Source organism: Myotis lucifugus, unplaced genomic scaffold, assembly GCF_000147115.1.
Source record: "Myotis lucifugus unplaced genomic scaffold, Myoluc2.0 scaffold_66, whole genome shotgun sequence".
Classification (NCBI taxonomy): domain Eukaryota; kingdom Metazoa; phylum Chordata; class Mammalia; order Chiroptera; family Vespertilionidae; genus Myotis; species Myotis lucifugus.
Genome location: NW_005871114.1, coordinates 3,512,608 through 3,534,653, shown reverse-complemented (window position 1 = coordinate 3,534,653; position 22,046 = coordinate 3,512,608). Strand labels below are relative to the sequence as shown.

The 22,046-nt window shown below is 37.9% G+C and overlaps 2 protein-coding genes across 4 annotated transcripts in view; both read left to right on the top strand.

The window, feature by feature from the left end:
- LOC111826293 (TBC1 domain family member 12-like) overlaps window positions 1-18,097 on the top strand; it is an 18,777-nt gene extending 680 nt beyond the window's left edge. The window contains 3 exon segments of the mRNA XM_023754834.1: window positions 17,212-17,215; window positions 17,372-17,495; window positions 17,993-18,097. Of these exon segments, the coding sequence (XP_023610602.1) occupies window positions 17,212-17,215; window positions 17,372-17,495; window positions 17,993-18,097 (233 nt within the window).
- TBC1D12 (TBC1 domain family member 12) overlaps window positions 1-22,046 on the top strand; it is an 85,390-nt gene that overhangs the window by 16,801 nt on the left and 46,543 nt on the right. For 2 of the 3 annotated variants that reach the window (XM_023754906.1, XM_023754905.1), the window contains one exon: window positions 17,372-17,495. The gene's annotated coding sequence lies outside the window, so the exon portion shown is untranslated. Of the gene's footprint in view, window positions 1-12,718; window positions 12,737-17,371; window positions 17,496-22,046 lie in introns of those variants that run through there. The other variant, XM_023754904.1, reaches the window with a different exon arrangement.

The window sequence follows — 22,046 nt, the reverse complement described above, 5'->3', positions numbered from 1 at the left end:
TGTCTTTTTTTTTAGGGTAGAAAGCCCCCAAACCAGGGGCCCAACCGAAGGCATAGACTACGTAGATAGCCCAATTCATAGGGTCATTCGTGAGAGTAGTAAAGGTCATGCATCTCCCAAGGTGGGTCCACCATAGCTACGGTCAGGCCCACTAACCAAAACTTGTTATGTGGTTTCATTCATGCATAAGTAGTAAGAAGTCTCAAACACGGAAGGATTGGCTAACCATTTTAGGGAGAAGATATTCCGCCCAGTAGAGGAAATGGTGAGAACTACTGCAGTTCCTATTAAAACATAGGACGATTATCGCATGTTGTTTGAAAGTAAATTTTTCTTGGGTAGGACAACTTCGGGGTTGGCATATCGGAGGCTCTCGGCTCATACTCTCCCCTTAGTGTGTCATTCCTTGCTCAGAGTGAATAGCAACGTGTGGAGCTGCCCATAGCCTGGAACAACGCTGATCTCCCTGAAAAATAGTGGATAGTTGAAGTCCCAGGTGTGTTCTTCATGTATGCTTCAGGGGGACATTAAAAGTATACTATTGGGACTCTGTCAAGGCGACCGGTCAGCAAGGGTGGCTGGGACCACCTGCTAGCGGCGGGGCCTCCTGGTTCTTCGTCCGCCGAGGAGCAGGGGCCCCGCGAGGGCCTCGACCCGGGCTGTACGGACAAGCGACTTCGCTGACTTGTTCGCCAGGTACAGCTCTGGCCGCGCGGGGCTCGGGGCGGGCGGGGGCCGGGCGGCGCGGGCTCTCGCTGACGCCCGGACTTGGCTTTGATTTGTCGCCGGGGGGAGAGGAACTGGGTCTGCGTGGTGCTGTCTGCGCCCGTGAGCTCTGGGGAGCGCGCCTTTCTGTTCCCCTGTGGCCTGGAGGCTCTCGACACCTGCCTTTCATCCCTGGTTTTGTTATTCGGGACCCGCCAGCCTGGTAGTGCCCAACCTACAGCTTCGCCTCTTCTGAGAAAGCAGACAGCCTACTCCGTCCCCAATTTTTTTTTTTTTATTGTACTACAAGGACGTGGGGGAAGGGGGGCAGTGTGTGTAGGGTTGTGATTGTGATAGAGAAAGGGAAATCATTTTGCAAAGCTGTCTGCGTGGAATCAAATCCATTCAAATAGTTTGGGAATTCTTGAAATTAGAAGAGGTTGTATTTCACAGCGCTTAACCGTTTCTCCCCCAGTTGCCTTTATTCAAATGTAGTTTGGTGTTTAGAATTTAAAGCCAAATTACGATGTCAGTTTAAGCTAGAAAATCCCTCTTTCCTACTCTGTCAGATAGCCCTCCACTTTTTTCCAGCAACTTCATTTTACGTTTTTACGGTATTATTTATATCATTTGACCTGCTTTTCTTGAAATTAAATTATGGTCCTGGACACTCCAGATTTCAGAATGGGGCCTTCCTTGTTGGTTTGCCAGGGGTAAGTTAATAGTCAAAAAGTACTCATCTTAATGCACATCAGTGAAGAGCAAAAGCAATCTCCCTTGAGTCAGATTTTGACCCGCTTTTTTTTTTTTTTTTTTTATCTATAAGCAAATGGGAAAGTATTCCCAATTTGTAAAACCCCCTCTTTCAGAGTTCTCTCTCCTGTGTTTTTGTTCCTTTTTCAGGGATCTTCACAAACAGCAGAAATAAACAAATTCTACAGCTCAAGTTTTAGAGGATTATACAATTGGTGTGCATTGTAGACACAGTCACAATTTTCTGATTGTAATTAATGTATCTTATTCTTTTTTCTATTTTATTATCCCTTACTTTCCCAGCTTGTATAAATTTGCAAGTAAGTTAAAATTGTTTAAATCAAGATTGGGAAATCCTAATTTTGTGTTACTCATAGGACAAAACATATAGAGTAGTAAGATCTGCATTTGTGCCTGTAGTTGCAAAAATATACTTGAAGCTGGTAGTGGCAGTATTTTAAAAGCTCTCTAGATGAGTTAAGTGTATATATTTGTGACCTTGTGTGGCCTTTATGTGCTTATTGGTCATGTTTTGATGTCAGGTGTCAGGTAATGTTAGACCTGGGAGGGGCTTTGGGGACCACTAATTCAACCATTGTACCCAGAGTACTTGCTCTACACCACCCATTGGGAATAGCGATGGTTTGGACAATGGTTATGATCTTTAACTTGGAGGTGGAGTACAGGCTAGTGGGGATTATGCATTGCAATTAATGAATAATAAGGCACATCTATTGTAAGAGGCTTTCATATTGTTAACTGTAGGCAGGAATTTTGTTATAATTTTAAAAATTTTCTTTATCCTCTAGGTTAATAGGATTTTAGTTAATGTAGCTAGTTGACATTCATGTGGCCACACGGATGTGTATCAGACCACTGGGTTCTAAGTTAGAACTTAGTACCCTAAAGTTAATTTCTTTAAGCCTCATTTTTCTTAATTGCAATCTGTGAAGATTCTAGGTGTCCAACCAAAGGACTTGTATGCATGCATATAAGCCAAACCAATGGACATGGACAACAGGGGGATGAGAACATGAGTGGGGGGTGGGGAGGTTGGGGGTTAATGGGGGGATGAGGACACATTTGTAATACCTTAACCAATAAAGAAATTTAAAAAAAAAAGATTCTAGGTGTCATTACTTCCTTTATATAACATTGATGGGAAAGGAGAGAGTCAGACAGGCACAGTTTTTCTCCTAGCGTTTGACCAAAATCTTAACTGGATTCTGAACACATTAAAGGCAGAGACTATTACATTCATCTCTGAAGCTATAATACCTAGCCTGGTATAAAGAACCCCACTCAGATTGTGTTGACTTGGCAACTTGCATGGACTCTCCCTCTACTGTTCTATAGGTAATAATTTGTACCTAGTAATTTTGAACAGTCTTGCATCCCCAGGCAGAATAATCAGAAATTTTCCTTGCTCCTGCAGCCTAAGGGGCTTTTTTCTTCCTGTGCACAGGTGTTATTCTCAACTCTGAAGCTCTGAGCCAGGGCCTCCTTTGGGGACATCTTGTTCTAGGATGTATTCTCATTCTTGGGTGCAGCCTTACCCCTACTTCATTTTTTGATGAGGAAGCTCACTGTCTAAATAAGGTAGTTTACTCAGCTAATGGCAGATCTGGGATTATAAACCAGGAAACCAGGATTCCTAGTTTTCAGTTTAGGTTTACATTCCATCACAACTGCTATTCACCTGGGGCTCTTTTCTCTCCCACCTGATTATCTTCCATCTTTTCCTTCTTCCTGCTTCCTCTCTTTCCTGTAACAGAAATACTTCTAAAGAATAGCTCAGGTTTGTTTTACCTTAGTTAAGGGGAACATTTTACAGCAGTATATCTATTACTGTAAAGTTATGTTCCGTTAGATACATCATTGGCAGGAGGTTCATTGACTGGGGCAGAAATCTTCTGGGAGAGAAAGGAATTTGGTTCAGGATGGGACCACTGTCATGATCTCCTGCTTCCTCTCCCTTCCAGATGAGGTGAATTGTAGTTCTTTCCTTCTTGGGGGCTTGCCTCACCTTCACAGGGGCATCTCTGTGTTTATGGTGATTTGACAGTGGGAGACCTAGAAGTAGTAACATTCCTTCTGATCCTTAGCCCTTTCCTGTCTATACGTAAAAGTTTTGAAATGCTAGGTAGGCACTACTACCCCCACTGTCGTCATCTCATCAGTGAGGAGGAGATGAAAACTTAAAAAAAATATATTTTCCCCGTGTCTGACTCCCATCCCAACTCCTTCCCCGAGATTCAGTATTTTCTTTATTTTTAAAAATAATAATGATAATAAATAAAACAACCAATCACAAAACATTATAGGGAATAGGGACCTACAGTAAACCGTGTGAAGTCCAGCATTGGTTCAAGGAATTCAGTCATGGTTTTAAGGTGGATGGTTAGAGATATGATAATATGAATATAAATACAGTAGAATGATTTGAGGAAACTCCAATTTTTGTGGGACTAAGATAATTTTAAGAGCTCAAGCATACCATTTTGAAATGTTAAAGTGTTAATATTTTAACATTATACCCCAGTAAGCAAAGCAGACTATTCATCCAATATTAACTTGGAGTTACTTGTTCAGTAGAAATTTTCTGTATTATTCAAAATGGACATAGATTTTTAAAAATATTTTTTATTTTATAATAGTTTTAGATTTTCAGAAAAGTTACACAGATATTACATACAGAGAGTTCTCCCATACTGCTCACCCTTTCCCTTATTGTCAACATCATATTACTGTAGTAATATGTCACAACTTAGAAAGCAGCATTTGTACAGTAAGTCCTCACATAACATCTTCAATAGGTTGTGAAACTTTAAGTGAAACGGTGCATAACAAAACCAATATTACTGTAGGCTAATTGATATAAACAAGAGTTAAGTTCCTACAGTATCCTGGCATCTCATCAATGTTATAATGAAACGATCTTATTCAAGGACTTGCTGTATATTCTGTTACTTAAACCTCACACTTTGTTTGGCATAGAGTTATTGACTAAAAGTTTTTTATTTGGGGAAAGTTGTGTTTTACTGTAAAGTAAAAAATGTTTAAAGTAGAAGGAACTTCAGGGATCACTTTATGCATTGTTTGATACCCTATGGAAAACCGACAGTGCTGTTGCCAGTGAAATATTTTTAAAAAATTTTTTTTTAAATACATCTTTATTGATTTCAGAGAGGAAGGGAGAAAGAGAGATAGAAACATCAATGATGAGAGAGAATCATTGATTGGCTGCCTCCTGCACGTCCCCTAATGGGGATCGAGCCCGCAACCCAGGCATGTGCCCTTGACCGGAATCGAACCTGGGACCCTTCAGTCCACAGGCGTCAGACGCTCTATCCACTGAGCCAAACCAGCTAGGGCGCCAGTGAAATATTTTATTTGCTAGCAGCTCTAACAGCGGTTCTCAACCTGTGGTTCGCGACCATTGGAAAACACATGTAGCATATCAGATATTTACATTACGATTCATAACAGTAGCAAAATTACAGTTATGAAGTAGCAACAAAAATAATTTTATGGTTGGGGGTCACCACAACATGAGGAACTGTATTAAAGGGTTGCGGCATTAGGAAGGTTGAGAACCACTGCTTTAGAAAATGCTAGATTTTTTTCTTCTTTGGAATGGGAGAGGGTAAAGGAGGATGACAGGTGTAGTAAGTTCTAGTTAATCAATGAACTAGAATTTGAGACTTGAACTTTATGACCATGAGTTATTTCTCAAAGGTGGCCAGTGCTCCACTTTGGTGAACTAATAGCCTAGTGCAATAGTTCTTAGCCTTTGTTAAACTTCAAAATCTCCTAAAAGCATATTTAAAAAATTAAATTCTCCAGAATCCACAACCTCTACCTAGTCGAATTCAGGGTACTTTCTTTTGGCAGGTGACATCTTCAAACTACAGGAGATTGTAGTGGTTAAAAATTCTAGTTATGAAGTTAGATAAGTACCTGGGTTTAAATTCGATTACTAGTTGTCTAATTATGGACAAATTACTTGACCTTTCTGGACCTTAAGCAACTCATCCATAAAATGGGGATGATAGTGATACCTACTGCATGGGATTGTCATGAGGGTTAAATGAGGTAATATTCTAAGTGCTTTGTATTTATTATATGGCATATAGTGAGGATTCAAATGTCATTATTTAAACTACAGCAAGACCACCACTGTCCCTTCCCCAATCCCATTGCTAAAATCCACTGGTTTTAAGAAAGGAAGAGAGGAATGAATTTTATGTATACTACCTGAAGAAACATTACACAATTTGTGTAGTAGATTTTTAAACATAATTTGTATTTTGGATTAGATGGGTGTTAAAATAGACTCTAGTGTAGTGATATAAAATTTCCAGAAGTCTTGAAGCTTTGACTAAAACAAATTTGAGAAGGAACTAAAAGGAGGGAATGTTGAGAAAGATTAAACTATTTGTATCTTTTATTGTTTTAAAAGGACCTCTCTTAGACAGGCAAAGCCAATTTTTAAGTTTAAGTTTATGAAATGTTTAACTTGGCTTACTCATACATTTCGTACTTAGTATGTTGTGGTAGGAAAGCTTTGGTGGGAAATGGAAACATTCGGAGCTTTTGAGGTGATCCATCGGTTAGCCATCTTTAAATGTATACTCAGAAAGGGAAAGTCATTCCCTTTGGAGGCTATTTTTTCCTAGGAACTCTGTTAGCTACAGTAAGAGTTGTCCCCAGGTAGTTCTAGCTAATAGTTGCTTGGACCCTACTCCAGTAATTCTTAAACTTTAGTGTTTTAAAGAGGGGGAGGAAGGGGCAGGTTAGGAATGCAGATGCCTTGAGCCCCCCATCTCCTTTGATTGAGTACATCTTGGGTGGGGTCCAGCAGGAATCCAAATATGTACCAAGTAGTACTTCCAAATAATTCTGATACAGGTGGTTCCCAGACTATAATTACTGAAATAATTGTTGATAGGCAGGTCTCCTCAGGTAATTACTGAAAGAAGTTACAGCATATATTTATATCTCAAATTGCTTTGTTTATTTAAAATTGGGTCATTGTTATCTACAATGTAATTGATGAGTATAGAGATACAACAGAGAACAGATACAAATACAAATGTAGAAGTATTTTCCTAACCTTCACTAGTTGAGAATTTATCTCTGCCTAATTAAATCTGAGCTTCCTTTTTATTAGAGGGAAGGGTCTTTTACTTTCATTGTATGCTGTTTAGGTAGCCATGCTTGCCTGCTCTTTAATTTTAGCCCACAAAACTTTACTCAGGTCTCTTTAATGTGGAGTCATTTACCTCTCCTTATTTACAACTTAGCAAAAAGGGTGCTGATTTTCCTTCCTTCTGCTGCTGGTTATAATTCTTTTCCATGCCTTAAAAAAAAACTCCTGCACATTACACATGGCTTATTCCCCTTTAGAATTTGCTGCTTCAGCCTTTCTTGCACTTATTTCTGTGGCCAAAAGGAAGAGAGGGAAACCCATGTGACTCTCTTGAGTTTTCAGCAGGCTCTTTCTTGAAATTAAGAGTTTACTTTAGGAAACCAAGCTACAAGTTATACACCTACTTAGAGCTAGTTTGACAGTGAACTTGGTAATGTGTTTAGATTAGTTTTGAATTTTGCTGTTGACTTCTCTCTCTTTTTTAAATGTTTTTATTGATTTCAGAGAGAGAAAGGGAGAGGGAGAGACAGAAACATCAATGATGAGAGAATGATCGGTCTACTGCCGCCCACCCCCTACTGGGGATCAAGTCTGCAACTCACCCCCCCCCACCCCCCCTACCCCCGCATGTGTCCTGACTGGGAATCCAACTGTGACCTCCTTGTTCATCGGTCAGTGCGCAACCACTTAACCACACCAGCCGGGAGATTTCTTTTTAATTTGAATTTTATTTTGGGATACTTTTCTTGGTTAAAAAATATTTCATCTGCCTGTTTCTAATCCTATACAGATTAAAACATTCTAAGTTTGGAACTGAACATGTAGTTTCGAAATCAAATTATGTGCTATTTTTTCATATTTTTCCAAATACTGTAATGTACAACTACCCATTATTTAGAATTTCCAAATCTGGTTTTCATCTAGATTATTGGTAGTCTTCTTCTAGTCAGGTAGGTGAAATACTTTTTTGTTGTCCCAGGAAAAAGTTATTTAAAGACTGTAACAGTTTAATTTTTTTTGTTAAAAAACAACAAACATAATACCCTGGCTCAGGGGTCCTCAAACTACGGCCCGCACGTGGGCCACATGCAAATACAAATATTGTATTTGTTCCCGTTTTGTTTTTTTACTTCAAAATAAGATATGTGCAGTGTGCATAGGAATTTGTTCATAGTTTTTTTTTAAACTATAGTCCGGCCCTCCAACGGTCTGAGGGACAGTGAACTGGCCCCCTGTTTAAAAAGTTTGAGGACCCCTGCCCTGTCTGGTGTTGAGTGTAGTACCATGCACCGAAAGGTCACCTGTTTCATTCCCACTCAGGGCACATACCCAGGTTTCAGATTTGGTCTTCAGTCAGGATTCATGCAGAAGGCACCAGATTGATTGATTGATTGATTGATAGATAGATAGATAGATAGATATCTTCCCCTCTAAAATCATTAAAAACAAGCATAAAGTGATCGATCATGTTACCTGCTTTTGAAAAGCAGGACAGGAAATATAAAATAAAACTGAAGATAAATACTTTGTTTTTATACTATTCCAGTTAAGGTGGTAAGAAAGAAGATAAAAGAAAATTGGAGAGTGTGGAGGTATGTAGAGGTATGGTCAGAGACAGGAGAAACTTAGAGAACAAGTTTAAAGAGGTTTGTACAGAGAATAACTATAGAGAATAGTTGGCTGGAATTTAGCTCTGTACTTTGGCCTGTGGACTTCAGAGTATTACAGATTACCTCCATATTTATTTTTCTGCTTACTTCAGAGCCTTTGTGGATGTTTCTGGCAACCTCTTTCCTTAAAAATATCTGCTCTGCCTCACCCCTCTTAACTTCTCTAATGCCCTCATCCCCTCATGGCTAGATCGTGCAAATGAAATGTTTTTTTGTAACCAGTTGTATATAAGGTTTAATTTAGATTTAAGAGTTTAGGTTGTATGATAGACTCAGGTATTATTAAGAAATACATGTATCAAAGGGTAAAATAAATGTAAAATATACAGCTTTATCCAGTGTTTTCTTACTTGAGTTCCAGTGCTGAAAGGAAAATTTCTCTTCCAAGCACCATGGTAAATCTAGCGAACAGAATTAAAATCTCTCACCCTTGAGGAAAAAAAATAATTGTTCATTACTAGGAAGATACATTGTAAAAATTTAAGTTCTGAAGTAAGTTATTGAAGTTTTAAATTAGTAAAAGGTCTCAATTGAGTAAGTTTCTGTGTTTTTGAGGAGTGTTAAAATTTAAGTTATTTGTTTTTTTAAATAATCATTGGGTGTTATTTAGAAAACAAAGGATTTGTTGTGATTCAGAATTGGGTGTTGATCACCAAAATTTGTTAAATAAAGACTAATAAAATAAAGCTTTTGATGGATAAATTATTATATAAAATAACTGGCACAACAATTGAACATATAACCAGAGGATGATGTCCATCTTTGTGATATACTCCCAGGAGCATATTAATATAGTCAAGAATAGGAGGACAGTGATTGACTTTCAATATTGGGCATACTAATAAAACAGAGAATTATACTGCCTGAAGGAAAAATTTAGAGGATAATCACTATAAAACTTTCTTGAATAAAATAATAATGAGGTACATGTTTTAATGAGGAGATAAGTTTGTTTTGCTCTTATATGAAACCACCAAAATACATTTTTTAAATTTAGTTGTCCATTTGATGGAAACATCATAACTACCTGTAGAAAAAAAAGACAATTGCCTTGGTTGAAAAGAAGGATTTCAACTTTGCTCTGGAATATGATAGCATCTATCATAGATTGTATCATAGGTTCTATCATCAGTTCAAGAAGTACTTCTAGGTTAGGCTTGCACAAAATGTCAACAAAACAAAACAAAGTAACCACAACCATAGAGCTAAGTTTCTGCCTCTTTATTCTTAGTTTTTAGGCACCTGATGGGTGTTATTGTTTAGTCTCTGCTTGAATTCTTTCACTAACTAGGAGCTCAATTTCCGCAAGGCAGCCTGTTGAGCAATGTTATTAATTGTTAGAAGGTTCTTTATGTGGAAGCACAGTGTAGCTCTTTGTAATATTCCTGGTCCTAATTTTGCCTTGTAGAGCCACAAAGAGTAAGTCAGGTCTTTTACATAATTTCCCTTCAGAAATTTAAAGATTGCTACTGAACCTTTTTGGTTTTGTTTTTGGAGCCTCCTAGCTAACCATATACAGTTCTTATGAGTTAGTTTGCAATTTTCTTATCATTTATTCATTCACAATGCTGTTGAGCCTTATTATATAAATGAAGCACTAAGGAAATTAGATAAACAGGATACTAATAAACAAGATGGAGGAGTCATATAAATCAATTCTTACAATATTACCTGACTAGTGTTGTAAAAGAAGCTACAAGGATGCATTGGTAGCACTGAAGAAGGAGTGATTAACTTCGAGGTGGAGATTAAACATGAATGCTAAATCTTTTACTAATGAGGGTTTGGATTGGAATGAGGCTGAGGACAGTACAAGCATATACCAGCATATGCAGAATTTATTCGTGAAATAGCACAGCACTTTTGGGACTGCACATGCTCATTATTATGACTGTCTGGAATATAGCATCTATCATAGATTGTGAGGTATAGTGCCAAAAACTGAGGCATAAAGGTTAAGGCTAAATTATGGAATTTGTGTGACAGAACTATAAGCAATTTGAATGGATCCCATAAGGTGTGGCAGTGCATAGGACCGTTGATGGCTTTTTAAAATATATATTTTTATTTATTTCGGAGAGGAAGGGAGAAAGATAGAAACATCAATGATGAGAGAGCATCATTGATCAGCTGCCTCCTGCACTCCCCTTACTGGGGATTGAGCCCAGAACCCAGGCATGTGCCCTGACCAGGAATAGAACTTTGACCTCCTGGTTCATAGGTCAACACTCAACCACTGAGCCACACCTGCCAGGCCCGTGAATGGGTTTTTAAAGCATGGGCAACATGCTTTGAATTGTGTTTTAGAACAGTCACTCTATTTTTTAAAAATGTTGGTTTGTTTTGTTAATCCTTGTTCAAGGATATTTTTCTATTGATTTTTAGGGAGAGTGAAAGAGAGAGGGAAAAACAGAGAGAAACATCAATGTGAGAGACATTGGTTGGTTGCCTCCTGCACACACCCCGACCAAGGCTTGGGTCGGGGAAGAGCCTGCAACCAAGGTACCTGCCCTTGACTGGAATCAAACCTAGGATCCTTTGGTCTGCAGGCCGACGCTCTATCCACTGAGCAAAACCGTCTAGAGCTAGAACAGTCACTCTTGTAGCAGTGTGGCACATGATTTGGGACTTGAAAAACTGGGGCTTGGATACATGTGTGGTATTTTTTAAAAATACATATATTTTTTATTGATTTCAGAGAGGAAAGGAGAAAGAGAGAGAGATAGAAACATCAATGATGAGAGAGAAATATTACTGATGAGAGAGAATCATTGATTGGCTGCCTCCTGCACACCCCTACTGGGGAGGGAGCCCGAAACCAGGGCATGTGCCCTTGACCAGAATGGAACCTGAGACCCTTCAGTCCACAGGCCGGCGCTCTATCCACTGAGCCAAACCGGCTAGGGCCATGAGTGGTATTTTTTGAGTGCTTGTCAGACTCTTTATTAGAATGTAATATCTAGATAATTGATTTAAATAACATCAAATTCAGTTCGTGCCTGGAGGTATAACTAACAATGCAAATAACATGCTTATACCAGTAACCTTTTTGTAAAGCTTTAATGAAGGTAAACTTTGAATCTGATTTTTGTTTTGAGGGAAGTGCAATGATGTGAAAATGGAGAGTCACCTGAAAAATTATGTTTTGTGAACAATTTGATGAGGGAGAAAAGAGCCAGAATGGCTGTTAGGCTGGTTGTTTTGCTGTCATGGATCAGAAAACCCTGAAAGTGTAAAATTATGAAATCGAGTCTTTACATCCAATGCACAAGTTCTGTACATTACTTCATAAAGGTGGATGGTGGCAGTATACCCTTCAGTCATTTTTGAGGATTAAATGAGGTAAAGACAAAGTATTGGATTTCCATAATTACTTGTATGTGTATATATCTGTTCTACTAAGATGCAAACTCCCTGGAAATGGGGAATATATCTTTTTTTTTGTCTCTGCATAGAGACATAGAGCCTAATACATAATAGGAATACAAAAATGTATTGGATTAAACTCTTTTTTTTTTTTTAAGGAACCAGAATTTATATAGCCAAATGATTGGGACTTTTGAAGTTGGTCCCTTTTGGAGGCTCTCTATTTGTTACTTTAATGTTGTCATTTCTCAAAGTATGTTTGGTATCTGTCTTTAGGAGATGTTTCTGTAGGCATAAATGGAGAAGTATTCACACATGTGGTTAATTTTCTTCATCATTATCAGTCAGTATCTTACCTTTATTCCCCACCTTTCTCTTAGGGTTAGAAGATAGCTTACGTCCTGGTGACTAGAATATTTTGCTCGTATTTTGCATGTTGTTCATTGTTACTGTTTTTGTTCTTGTTCTAAAAGTTCTTTCCGCCCTAACCGGTTTGGCTCAGTGGATAGAGCGTCGGCCTGCAGACTGAAGGGTCCCAGTTCGATTCCGGTCAAGGGCATGTACCTTGGTTTCAGGCACATCCCCAGTAGAGGGTGTGCAGGAGGCAGTTGATCGATGTGTTGTTGTTTTTTTTGTTTTGTTTTTTGTCTTACATAGTTTAGTCTTTTTTTTTAATTGCTTAAATTATTACAAAGAGTATTACATATGTCTCCCCCCCTCCCCCCGCCCCTTGACATTCCCCCGGCCACCCCTACCTCCCAGTGTCTTATGACCATTTGATCGATGTTTTTAACTCTCTATCCTTCTCCCTTCCTCTTTGTAAAAAAATCAATAATATATATTTTAAAAGATAAAATAAAAGTTCTTTCCTATATTCTCTTTTTCTGGTGCTTTCTATCTTCCCTCTGAGTATGTTAGATACTATACTGGGCTTAGAGCAATAGATATTCTCTTAATGAAGCATTGGATAAATGGTGTAAATAGCATCCAGCACGAAATCAAGAATATTTTTGTAATTACTTTTTCTTTTTCTTAATTATATTTAGTTTTGTCCTCTTCCTGCAACAAAAGAATAAAAACATCTTAATCAGTAAGATATTGCCTGAAACTTATTTGCTATAACAAATAAGACATATCATAAGGTGACTTGCTGACATGAATCCAGGAGGAAGAACAAAATAATTTATATTTTTGAACTGTTTAAATAAATATCAAGAGGCCTTTTGGCAAATGTGTATGATGAAAGAAATGGTCATGGAAGTTCTTACATCTTGATTGTTCTGCGGAAAACATGAACATGAAGATAAGTGTGATTAGGAAGAAAAGGATCTGTGCAAGAGACCTGGCTCAACACTAGTTAGTGGTGTGACCTTGGCAAGTGGCTCATGAACCTTTCTGGGGGGGTGGGGGGGGGGCACATTAACTCCTTGGAGAATTTGATGAAAGCTCTAGATAGCTGCCCAGGAAAAATGTTCATAAGCACAGTGTTTACTTCAAATTGTGCATATGGTATCAGGAGGCTTATGCACCTCCTCTAGCCCATTCATGTTGGTTTATTGATTCTTGATGAAAACCTTTGACCTGGTTACTCTCTAAAGTCCCTGGCAGCTCTAAATTACTTTTTTTAAAAGTATAACCTTAATTACTTTCAGTCTTGAAATTCTGTTTTTTCACAGAGTAAATGCTAGTGAATTCTGTTCTTTTTTTTAATAGTTTTTATCTATGAAAATACTTAAATTAGTTAAGCAGTGTGTATTAAATAAAAATCTGTTGTTTTTTTTTTAATTTTTAGAATTTGTAATAGGGACAAAGACAAGAGCCAGAAATAGCCTGAAAAAGAAAAGAAAATTATTAAAATTTTAAAAAGTTTTAAGTTATCTGGCAAAAAGAAAAAGTACTTCGTGTGTGTGTGTGTGTGTGTGTGTGTGTGTAGTTAGCTGAAAGTCTTTTTCAAGTAAAAAATGATTGAGGTTTGGAAAGAATGTAAGTAATTTTCATGCCAGATCTTTAATCCAAAATACTCAAGGGTAGCCAAAGTACTGCATTTTAAGACACAGTACTTAAACTTCTTTGAATTAATTGTGTAGTCAACTGTGGCATTCCATGATCACCAGATAATGTTTTCTTTTTGGCCTTCTATTATACTTTGTGGAAACTTAGTACAAAGTCCAGGAAGTTGATGTGTTTTTAGCAGTGCAACTTCTACTGAAACAGTTGGAAGATCAGCTCATGATTTCTAATTTTTTAAACTGATTTTACTCTTTTGATTGAAGTATGATTTTTTCTTTCCTGTTTGGAAAAGTAAACATTTTGACCCCTTTTAAATGTACAATTCCATTTAAGTGATGTTCAGAATTTATCTAATGAATTTAAAAAGATTTTGCTAGAGCTGACATTGTTGACAGTAAAAAGTCAGCCAGTTTTTTGTAGTGTCAAATTTCAGTCTGAGAAACTATGGAATTTACATGGCTTTGTCTCATAAGTTAATAAGTGGGTTTGCCAATCCTTAAAGACCCAAGCACTGGAGATTGTGCTATGTTGGAAATCATGAGCAGATAGCTTACATGGTGTAATAAAATTTGCCCCTTTAGGTTAGCTTTGGTGTAGTAGGCAAGTGATCTGACTCTTTTATATGCATGGGTAGGGTCCCTCAGCCTGGTCAGTGATCAGGGACGATTGGGGCCGGTTGGGGCCAGTAGGCCAGGGGGAGGGACCGGGGGAGGTTGGCTGGCTGCAGGAGGTTGGCCGTGGGAGTGCACTGACCACCAGGGGGCAGCTCCTGCATTGAGCATCTGCCCCCTGGTGGTCAGTGCGCATCATAGCGACCAGTCATTCCACAGTTCAGTTGATTTGCATATTAGCCTTTTATTATATAGGACTAGAGGCCCGCTGCAGGAAGATTCCTGCAAGAATAGGGCTTCCTCAGGCCAGAGAGAAGCAGAGAAGGGAGCGAAACCGGAGCCTCCCTCCCTTCCCCGCTGCTTAGCTCCCTCCCTTCACCGCCGCCTCAGCTCCCTCCCTTCCCCGCCGCCTCAGCTCCCTCCCTTCTCTGCCACTTCGCTCCCTCCCGTGTCCGCTGCCTCAGCTTCGCTCCCGTCTCTGCTACCTCCGATCCATTCCCTTCGCCGCCGCTTGGCTCCCTTCTGCAGTGCTTGGCTTCCTTCTACACTGTCTTCAGTCTTCACTGGGCACCTGTGTATGCAAATTAACCGCCATCTTTCTTGGGTTAATTTGCATACTCTTCTGATTGGCTGGTGGGCATAGTGAAGGTACAGTCAATTAGCATCTTTGTCTTTTATTAGTGTAGATCTAACTGTGTGTGGTAGAAGAAATCTTGGAAAAATGAAACAAGACACAGATTTGTGAAGCAAATATTAACAGGTATTAACAAATAAGAGCCATTCATTCATTTATCAAACTTTACTATAAAAGCCACTAAGAGAGAAGGTTAGCGCTTTTTTTTTTTTTCCCTCTTTCTCACATCAGTTTTTTCTTGGCATGTCTCTTATTTTTTCACTTTTTTAAGATGGATGACCATTGTCATTCCCTGCTTTCTATATATATATATATACTGACAAAATGTGGTGCAGAATGAGAAAGGAAAAACAAACTCAACTAGGAAACATTTAAAAATATTTTCAGCATATCTGAAACAATAAGATACTTTACAACTTACAAAAACTTGACTGTTGGGTTTAGGCAAAACCATTAAATAATACCTCTCAACACTTCTGAGTTTGGAATCAATAGGAAAAAAGACATAGGACACAGACAAATGGGACCTCACAGCATCAGCTTTAATACTGATGAAATCCGGATGGAAAGACATGCCTTGGCTGCAGTGGCCCTCCTAATACTTCACCTGATTTAAATTTATCCAGTTAACACAGCAAGGCCTTTCCTGTGAGGATTGGGGACAAAGGAGTGCAGAGAAAACTACTTTAGCCTCATATTAGGAAAGCAGGACAAACTGATTCCTCTCTGCTGTTAGGCAGCAATGTCTGGCACCAAATTTCAGCTCCACAGATGGGAATGAGTAGGGGGCTGAGAGAAGCTAGGGGTGTCCCTTCCTTCTGCCCCTACCCCGAAACTAGAAGAATACAGAATAAGAATGACCCTTTCCCCCATCACTGCCATATAAGTCTCATTCATAGAGTCAAGCTCTGTCTCTGCAACATAGAGAGAAAGAATGGTCTTCTCTCTCATGGGTGCTTGAACACATTTGGTTTGTTTTGCTAAGAAGCTTTTAGTGTTGATTTAAATGTAAGAAATTTGAATATTTGGGGGGATAGGAAAAAGGGAAGTGTGTGTGTCTGTCTTCAGTTTGAAAGGTGATGAGGAGGAACCTAGTCCCCCACATTTATTTGCATTGGAATCTCTACTTCACCAGTCCGCTGACAGTGGATAGGGGGGTAAGGGATGGTGCATGAAAAGAACAGAGTATTACACATTATTGGCTTATTTATGTACCTTTTCATTGGGTTTTCCCCCTTAAAATGTAATCAAGTAGTAATTCCCTTCCTAGATTAATCAGTAGAAGCCCATTTGATCTGTAATATCATTTTATTTTTAATTAAATTTTTATTGATTGGTTTTAGAGAGAGGAAGGGAGAGAGGAAGGGGAGGGGAGAGAGAGAAGCATCGATTGTTGTTCCACTTATTTATCCATTCATTGCTTGATTCTTGTATGTGCCCTGACCAGGGATCGAACCCTGCAATCTGGGCACATCCAGAGGACGTCTAACCAACTGAGCTACCCTGCCAGGGCCTGTAATTGGAAAAATATTTTTAAATTACTTTTTATTGCAGATGTATGCCAGTTAGCTACATTCTAAGTCATTTTTGTGGCAGGACATAAACTGAAAACCCAATTCACAATGTCATTGTGGCATAAGAAATTAATGTGGAACGTTATCTGATGGCCTTTCTTAGTAATTGGATACCTGTGGGCTCATATTTCTTTTATGGAAATTTCTTATAGTAACCAAAGTCTTTTAGATATGAAAATTTAAAGTATTGACTTTGTTTTGTTTTTATGATTTAATGAGAATTTAAACTTCATTCTGAACTTATTACCATTGTAATGGTGATGCATATTGGAACCAGGTTTTTATTGTGGAGGTTATTTTGCTTTTTTCCCTTTTTATCCTTTTCAGTGAGAGACACTTTCTTCTTAGTTATATACTCTTATGCAGTAAATTACCTTGTACATACCTTGTCCTAGAAAAAAAAACAATTTATGTATGCCTGTATTATGACAGTGAAGTATCAGTAGATGACCTTTTACTACAAATAGTAACAAATTATTACTGAAAATCACTGAATAGTATTTTCCCAAAAGATTTTTACTTAATCCTTTACATTTTCATACAGTTTCTCTTGAGCTTTGTTGTTCTCACTTTCTTGGATTTTATTGTGAAGTGCATGCATGTATAGTCAATTCAAGTCACATTATAGGTGATTTGAAGCAAATATTTGCATCTTATTTAAAGCTTGTCATTTTCTCTCCAATTTATTTATCTCTCTAATATCTCTTTTGATGACTTTTCTAATATTTCTATGTAGGCAGGTATTCTTAATTGAGTCTTGTTAGTCTAATAATAGTAGAAATAATTTTATTTAAAATTATTTTGTGTTGTCTTGGGAGTAAACTTTAGAAATTATTATTAAGTAGTTCCATAGTTATCATAAAAAACATAATTCATGTAACTTTCTTGTATTTCAGAAACCTTTTTTCAAAAAGGACAAAGGAACTCAAATCAGTTGTCCATAGTGCTCCTGGTTGGAAATTATTTGGTAAAGTTCCTCCCAGAGAGAATCTTCAGAAAACTTCCAAAATTATTCAGCAGGTAAGTACTAACATAGCCATGTGTTTTGTCTTAGTTTTTCAAATATATTTTCTTGATAATTAACCATGTCCTACTTTCATTTATATTTTTGTACATATAAAATTTTGGGATTATAGATATTTCTAGCAACCTTAATATATTTTTAAAACATGACACATTTTCAATTATCTTTTATGGTTGTGAAAATTCTTTAAAGTAATAGAATATTGCCCTGGATGGCTTGACTCAGTGGATAGAGCGTCAGCCTGCGGACTCAAGGGTCCCGGGTTCGATTCCGGTCAAGGGCACATGCCTGGGTTGCAGGCTTGATCCCCAGTCGGGGGCGTGGAGAAGGCAGCCGATCAATGATTCTCTCTTATCATTGATGTTTCCATCTCTCTCTCCCTCTCTCTTCCTCTCTGAAGTCAATAAAAATATATTTTTAAAAAAAAGAATATTGATTTTGTTTCCTAGTTATTCCTTGGATAGCCTTTTGTTATCGTTGTTCTTATTGTTAGCTAACTACTCTCACCACAGATTTTGACTTCGAATTGAACACGGTAGCATTTGCCAGTGGCACAGATTTTGTGGATATAGGTAGTTGTGAACTTATGAAACAGTAAAAAGAAAAACTGAGTAGAGTTTGAGGTTGAACTCTTTGATTACTTTTCTGATGTTCTATCTAAACCAAGGACTTTGTGAGATGAGTGTACGTATATATAATCTTTTTTAGTAGTTTAGTAGCTAATTCTTTTAATATCTGTATTAATATTTCTATTCTTGAGTTTTAAAGAGTTTCAGATCTTACCTGACTCGTAAATTTGTGCTCCTCACTAGGAGATCGATGAGACTGGAAAGCAGTAAGACTGGATCAATTTGTAGCATTTTTAAATTAGGAGAATTTGTTGCTCGGGAGATATATAATAAATTTTCTATTTCTCTGCTTCCCAATTGTAGTTTATCAGATTCAACACAACCAGCATTATAAAAACAATGACATTAAGGCAATAATCATCATTCAAATTGGAAAAACATCTTCCTTTAAGCATTTAATAGTGTTCCTTTTATTGCTCAAAAGAAAGATTGTTCCCAAAAGTGATATAAGAAAACAATTTTTAGATCTTTAAAAACATTAGTTATAGTTAATTTTGTTTACAATTAATTAAAATGTTGAGTAGTTTAAACTTAAAACTATGCTGATTCCCAAGGTGTGTACTCAGGCACCCAGGTGTTTCAGCTAGTGGGGGAACCATGGCAAATTCAGTGATATTCCACATCTGTCAGATATGGTAGACTTTTAGCTTGAGGTAGTACACAATTTCAACATTAAATGGCACTATATTCTTTTCACATCTTTGTGAATCTAATTTTTCTGAGGTTTTGATAAAAATCAGATAATGTGCAAAAATAAGTGTGGAACAGGAAAAATGGTGATAGTATCTAATTGGATTTCAAATTTTGAGAAATTGTACAGTATACAATATCATGCTCAATTAGTAATTAATTGTGGTTATTTAGGAGTGAAATAAAACTTTTTCTTTAATTTATGTGCGTTATATTTTCAAATGACTACTACGTGTTAGGACATAAATTCTATTAAATTGTTAGACATAACTGCTGTAGTTATTAAACAGAATTATTAGGTATTTTTGTTAGTTTGGGGAGGCTCGATGGAAAAATTACTGGGACACTGAGGGCACTGTTAACCAAGAAAATCTGGGAATCTTTGCTCTCTTAGCATTTTAAGTTTTAACTTTTTTTGTAAAGTCTGAAAATCACGTCTCCTGTCAGTTTTTCAGAAGACCAAGTTCGCCCTCTAGAGGCAAAACAGTGGTCTTGCTGTTGAAGGTTTTGTATTCCTACTTTATGATAGTTTACCTTAAAAGTGCATGTGCATACACTTCTATGTCTTTATATAAAGTAACATTCTGCAATATCGTCTCATAGGTGACTAAATTAATTACTGGGTGCATAATTACCTGTTCATTGATATTCTGTATGCCTTTAATTTGCTGTCTTTATTTTGGAAAGCCACATTCTCTTTTGTATATATATTGTGTGAACATTTGATGACTGGCCAGGAAAAGAACTCTTATTTTCATAGGGGAAGAAGGAGTGGAGTTGCTGTCCTCTACAGCCCCTTCTCTGGCTTTTTATAGATGGTGATTTCTCCCAGTTACTACTTTTAAGTTTTGAACTTTCAAAAAGGTTGTGTGTAGGTACTAGTGTGTATTTTGGTGCCTTTTTCATGGGTCTTTTTCTTTTGGGGAGGTGTGATAGATGGTGAAATTGTTCCTCTGATCCTTTCTACCCTCAAAATATGTATCTCTTTCACCATGTGATGGGACACGTTTCTGCCTCTCCCTTTCTGCTTTCTCTTTCGCTACTTCTGTGTGTGTCCTCTGCTCTCCATTTGTCTAACTTTGCTGTCCTCTTCCCTGCAATTGTCATTTTCAAGAAGGGCATGATTTTCTTTCATTAATAACTAGTGGCCCAGTGCACAAATTTGTGTGCATTGAAAGGAAATTAATTAGAAGAAATATTTTAATATTGCTGTTCGCCCTTTCTGTATAATAGAAGTGTCAACCAAATTCACGACCGACAATGACAGATCGAAACTTACCTGTGTGATTGGCGCCAGTAAGAGCTTTATATGTATCGTGCATGCACGAGTCAATTTAGCCATTTATAGATATAGAATAAACTTGCTTAATTAGACCTGCTTTCTGATTTAGCTAAACTTTTTCCAGCCCAGTGAAGCACCCCCAGCTCCTCTTTCAGGTAATTGTCAGCAACACAGCAGTAAATATCAACACAAAGTAGATTATTATTGTAGATCACGCAGGGAGAACAAATGGTAAAATATTTAACTGCAGCATTGTTTGACTATATTCTTCACAGTGACAAAACCTGAAGTCATTTTCAAGGTCCACCATGTCTTACTTCTTTTCAGTCGGGTCAAGTTTCTAAACTTTCTAAATCTCCATTTTCTGGCTAATGAAAAGAATATAGGATTCTACCGAGTCTCCTATCTACCTACTCCAGGACTTCTGTGAGGATGAAATGAGATGAGGCACAGGAAAACACTTCACAGACATTTGATTCAAGTGTGAAATGTTTCCAGCTGGCTATAAAGCAAGTTGTGTTCCTGGGCTGAAGAAACTGCAAGGAGGCTAGTCGTCACTAGGGAGAGGAAGCTGGGCGTTGCTGTGTGGCGTCATTACCCGGATGGACAGACACTTAACATATTAGCCTTTTATATATATAGACTAGAGGCCTGGTACACGAAATTCGTGCCCTCAGGAGGGGTGCCTCCTGTGCCCTCTTGCAGTCCGGGAGCCCTCAGGAGATATCCAACTGACAGCTTAGGCCCGTTCCCCATGGGAAGTGGGCCCAAGCTATCAGTCAGACATCCTTAGTGCTGCTGTGGAGGCGGGAGAGGCTCCCACCACCACTGCTGCACTCGCCAGCTATGAGCCCGGCTTCTGGCTGAGCGGTGCTCCCCCTGTGGGAGCACACTGACCACCAGGGGGCAGCTCCTGCATTGATCGTCTGCCCCCTGGTGGTCAGTGCGCGTCATAGTGACCGGTCATTCCACTGTTTGGTTGATTTGCATATTAGCCTTTTATTATATAGGATAGTAAATTTATAACTTTGTTTCTCTGTTCCTACCTGAAACATTTTTGAACAGACTGTGAGAGGGCACAGGTTGGGCTGAGGGACTCCCCACCCCCGCCAGTGCACAAATTTTTGTGCACTGGGCTTCTAGTCTATAATAATAAGAGCATAATATGCTAATTAGACCAGATGTCCTTCCGGACGACCTTCCAGACAAAGCCAGGTCTGCAAAGGAAGCCTGTGTCCCAGGTGCCTGCTGGCAGCCAGGGGAAGAAAAGCCTACTCTTGTATGAATTTCGTACATTGGGCCTCTAGTTATGAATATAAAACTGTTTTTGAGATCCTTTACCACATACTCTTTTCAAATGGATGTTATTTATTTGGAATCAGAAATAAAAAATGACAATGTTGTTAGTAAAGCCATGAAGAATGTTAGGACACATCTGTCATGTTTTAGGGTAGAGTCTTAAGTTGGTAAGGCTGTAGAAAAATGAAGGTAGCTAGTAACTCCAGTATAAATCTGCCTGAAAAAGTGAGCAATGCCAAAAGTACTATGGAAAAGTAAATTCCTTTGAGCTTTTTAAACTTGCCTTACTTGCCTTTTGAGTGACAAAACAGTAAGATTTAATAGGAGATTAGAGTATTAGTATTATTTTATAGAATAATTATTTTAAAGCAGATATTCAGAAAGTAGTTATCATATTTTTAAGTATTTGTATGATTATGTATTGGGTCAGACTTTTTTCAGTGGAAAGACATAAGATTATAAACTAATATATAGAAAAGTAAGGTTTGCTTTATAAACTTTTTTCTCTAATAATTGTTAATTACACAAATACATGATTATATTTTCTCTGTAAAATGGAAAGCATTATAGGAAGATATGTCTCATTTTACTTTCCCTTCACATTTTTAGACTTTTTAAAATGTATTTTTATGTGGAAAACATAATTA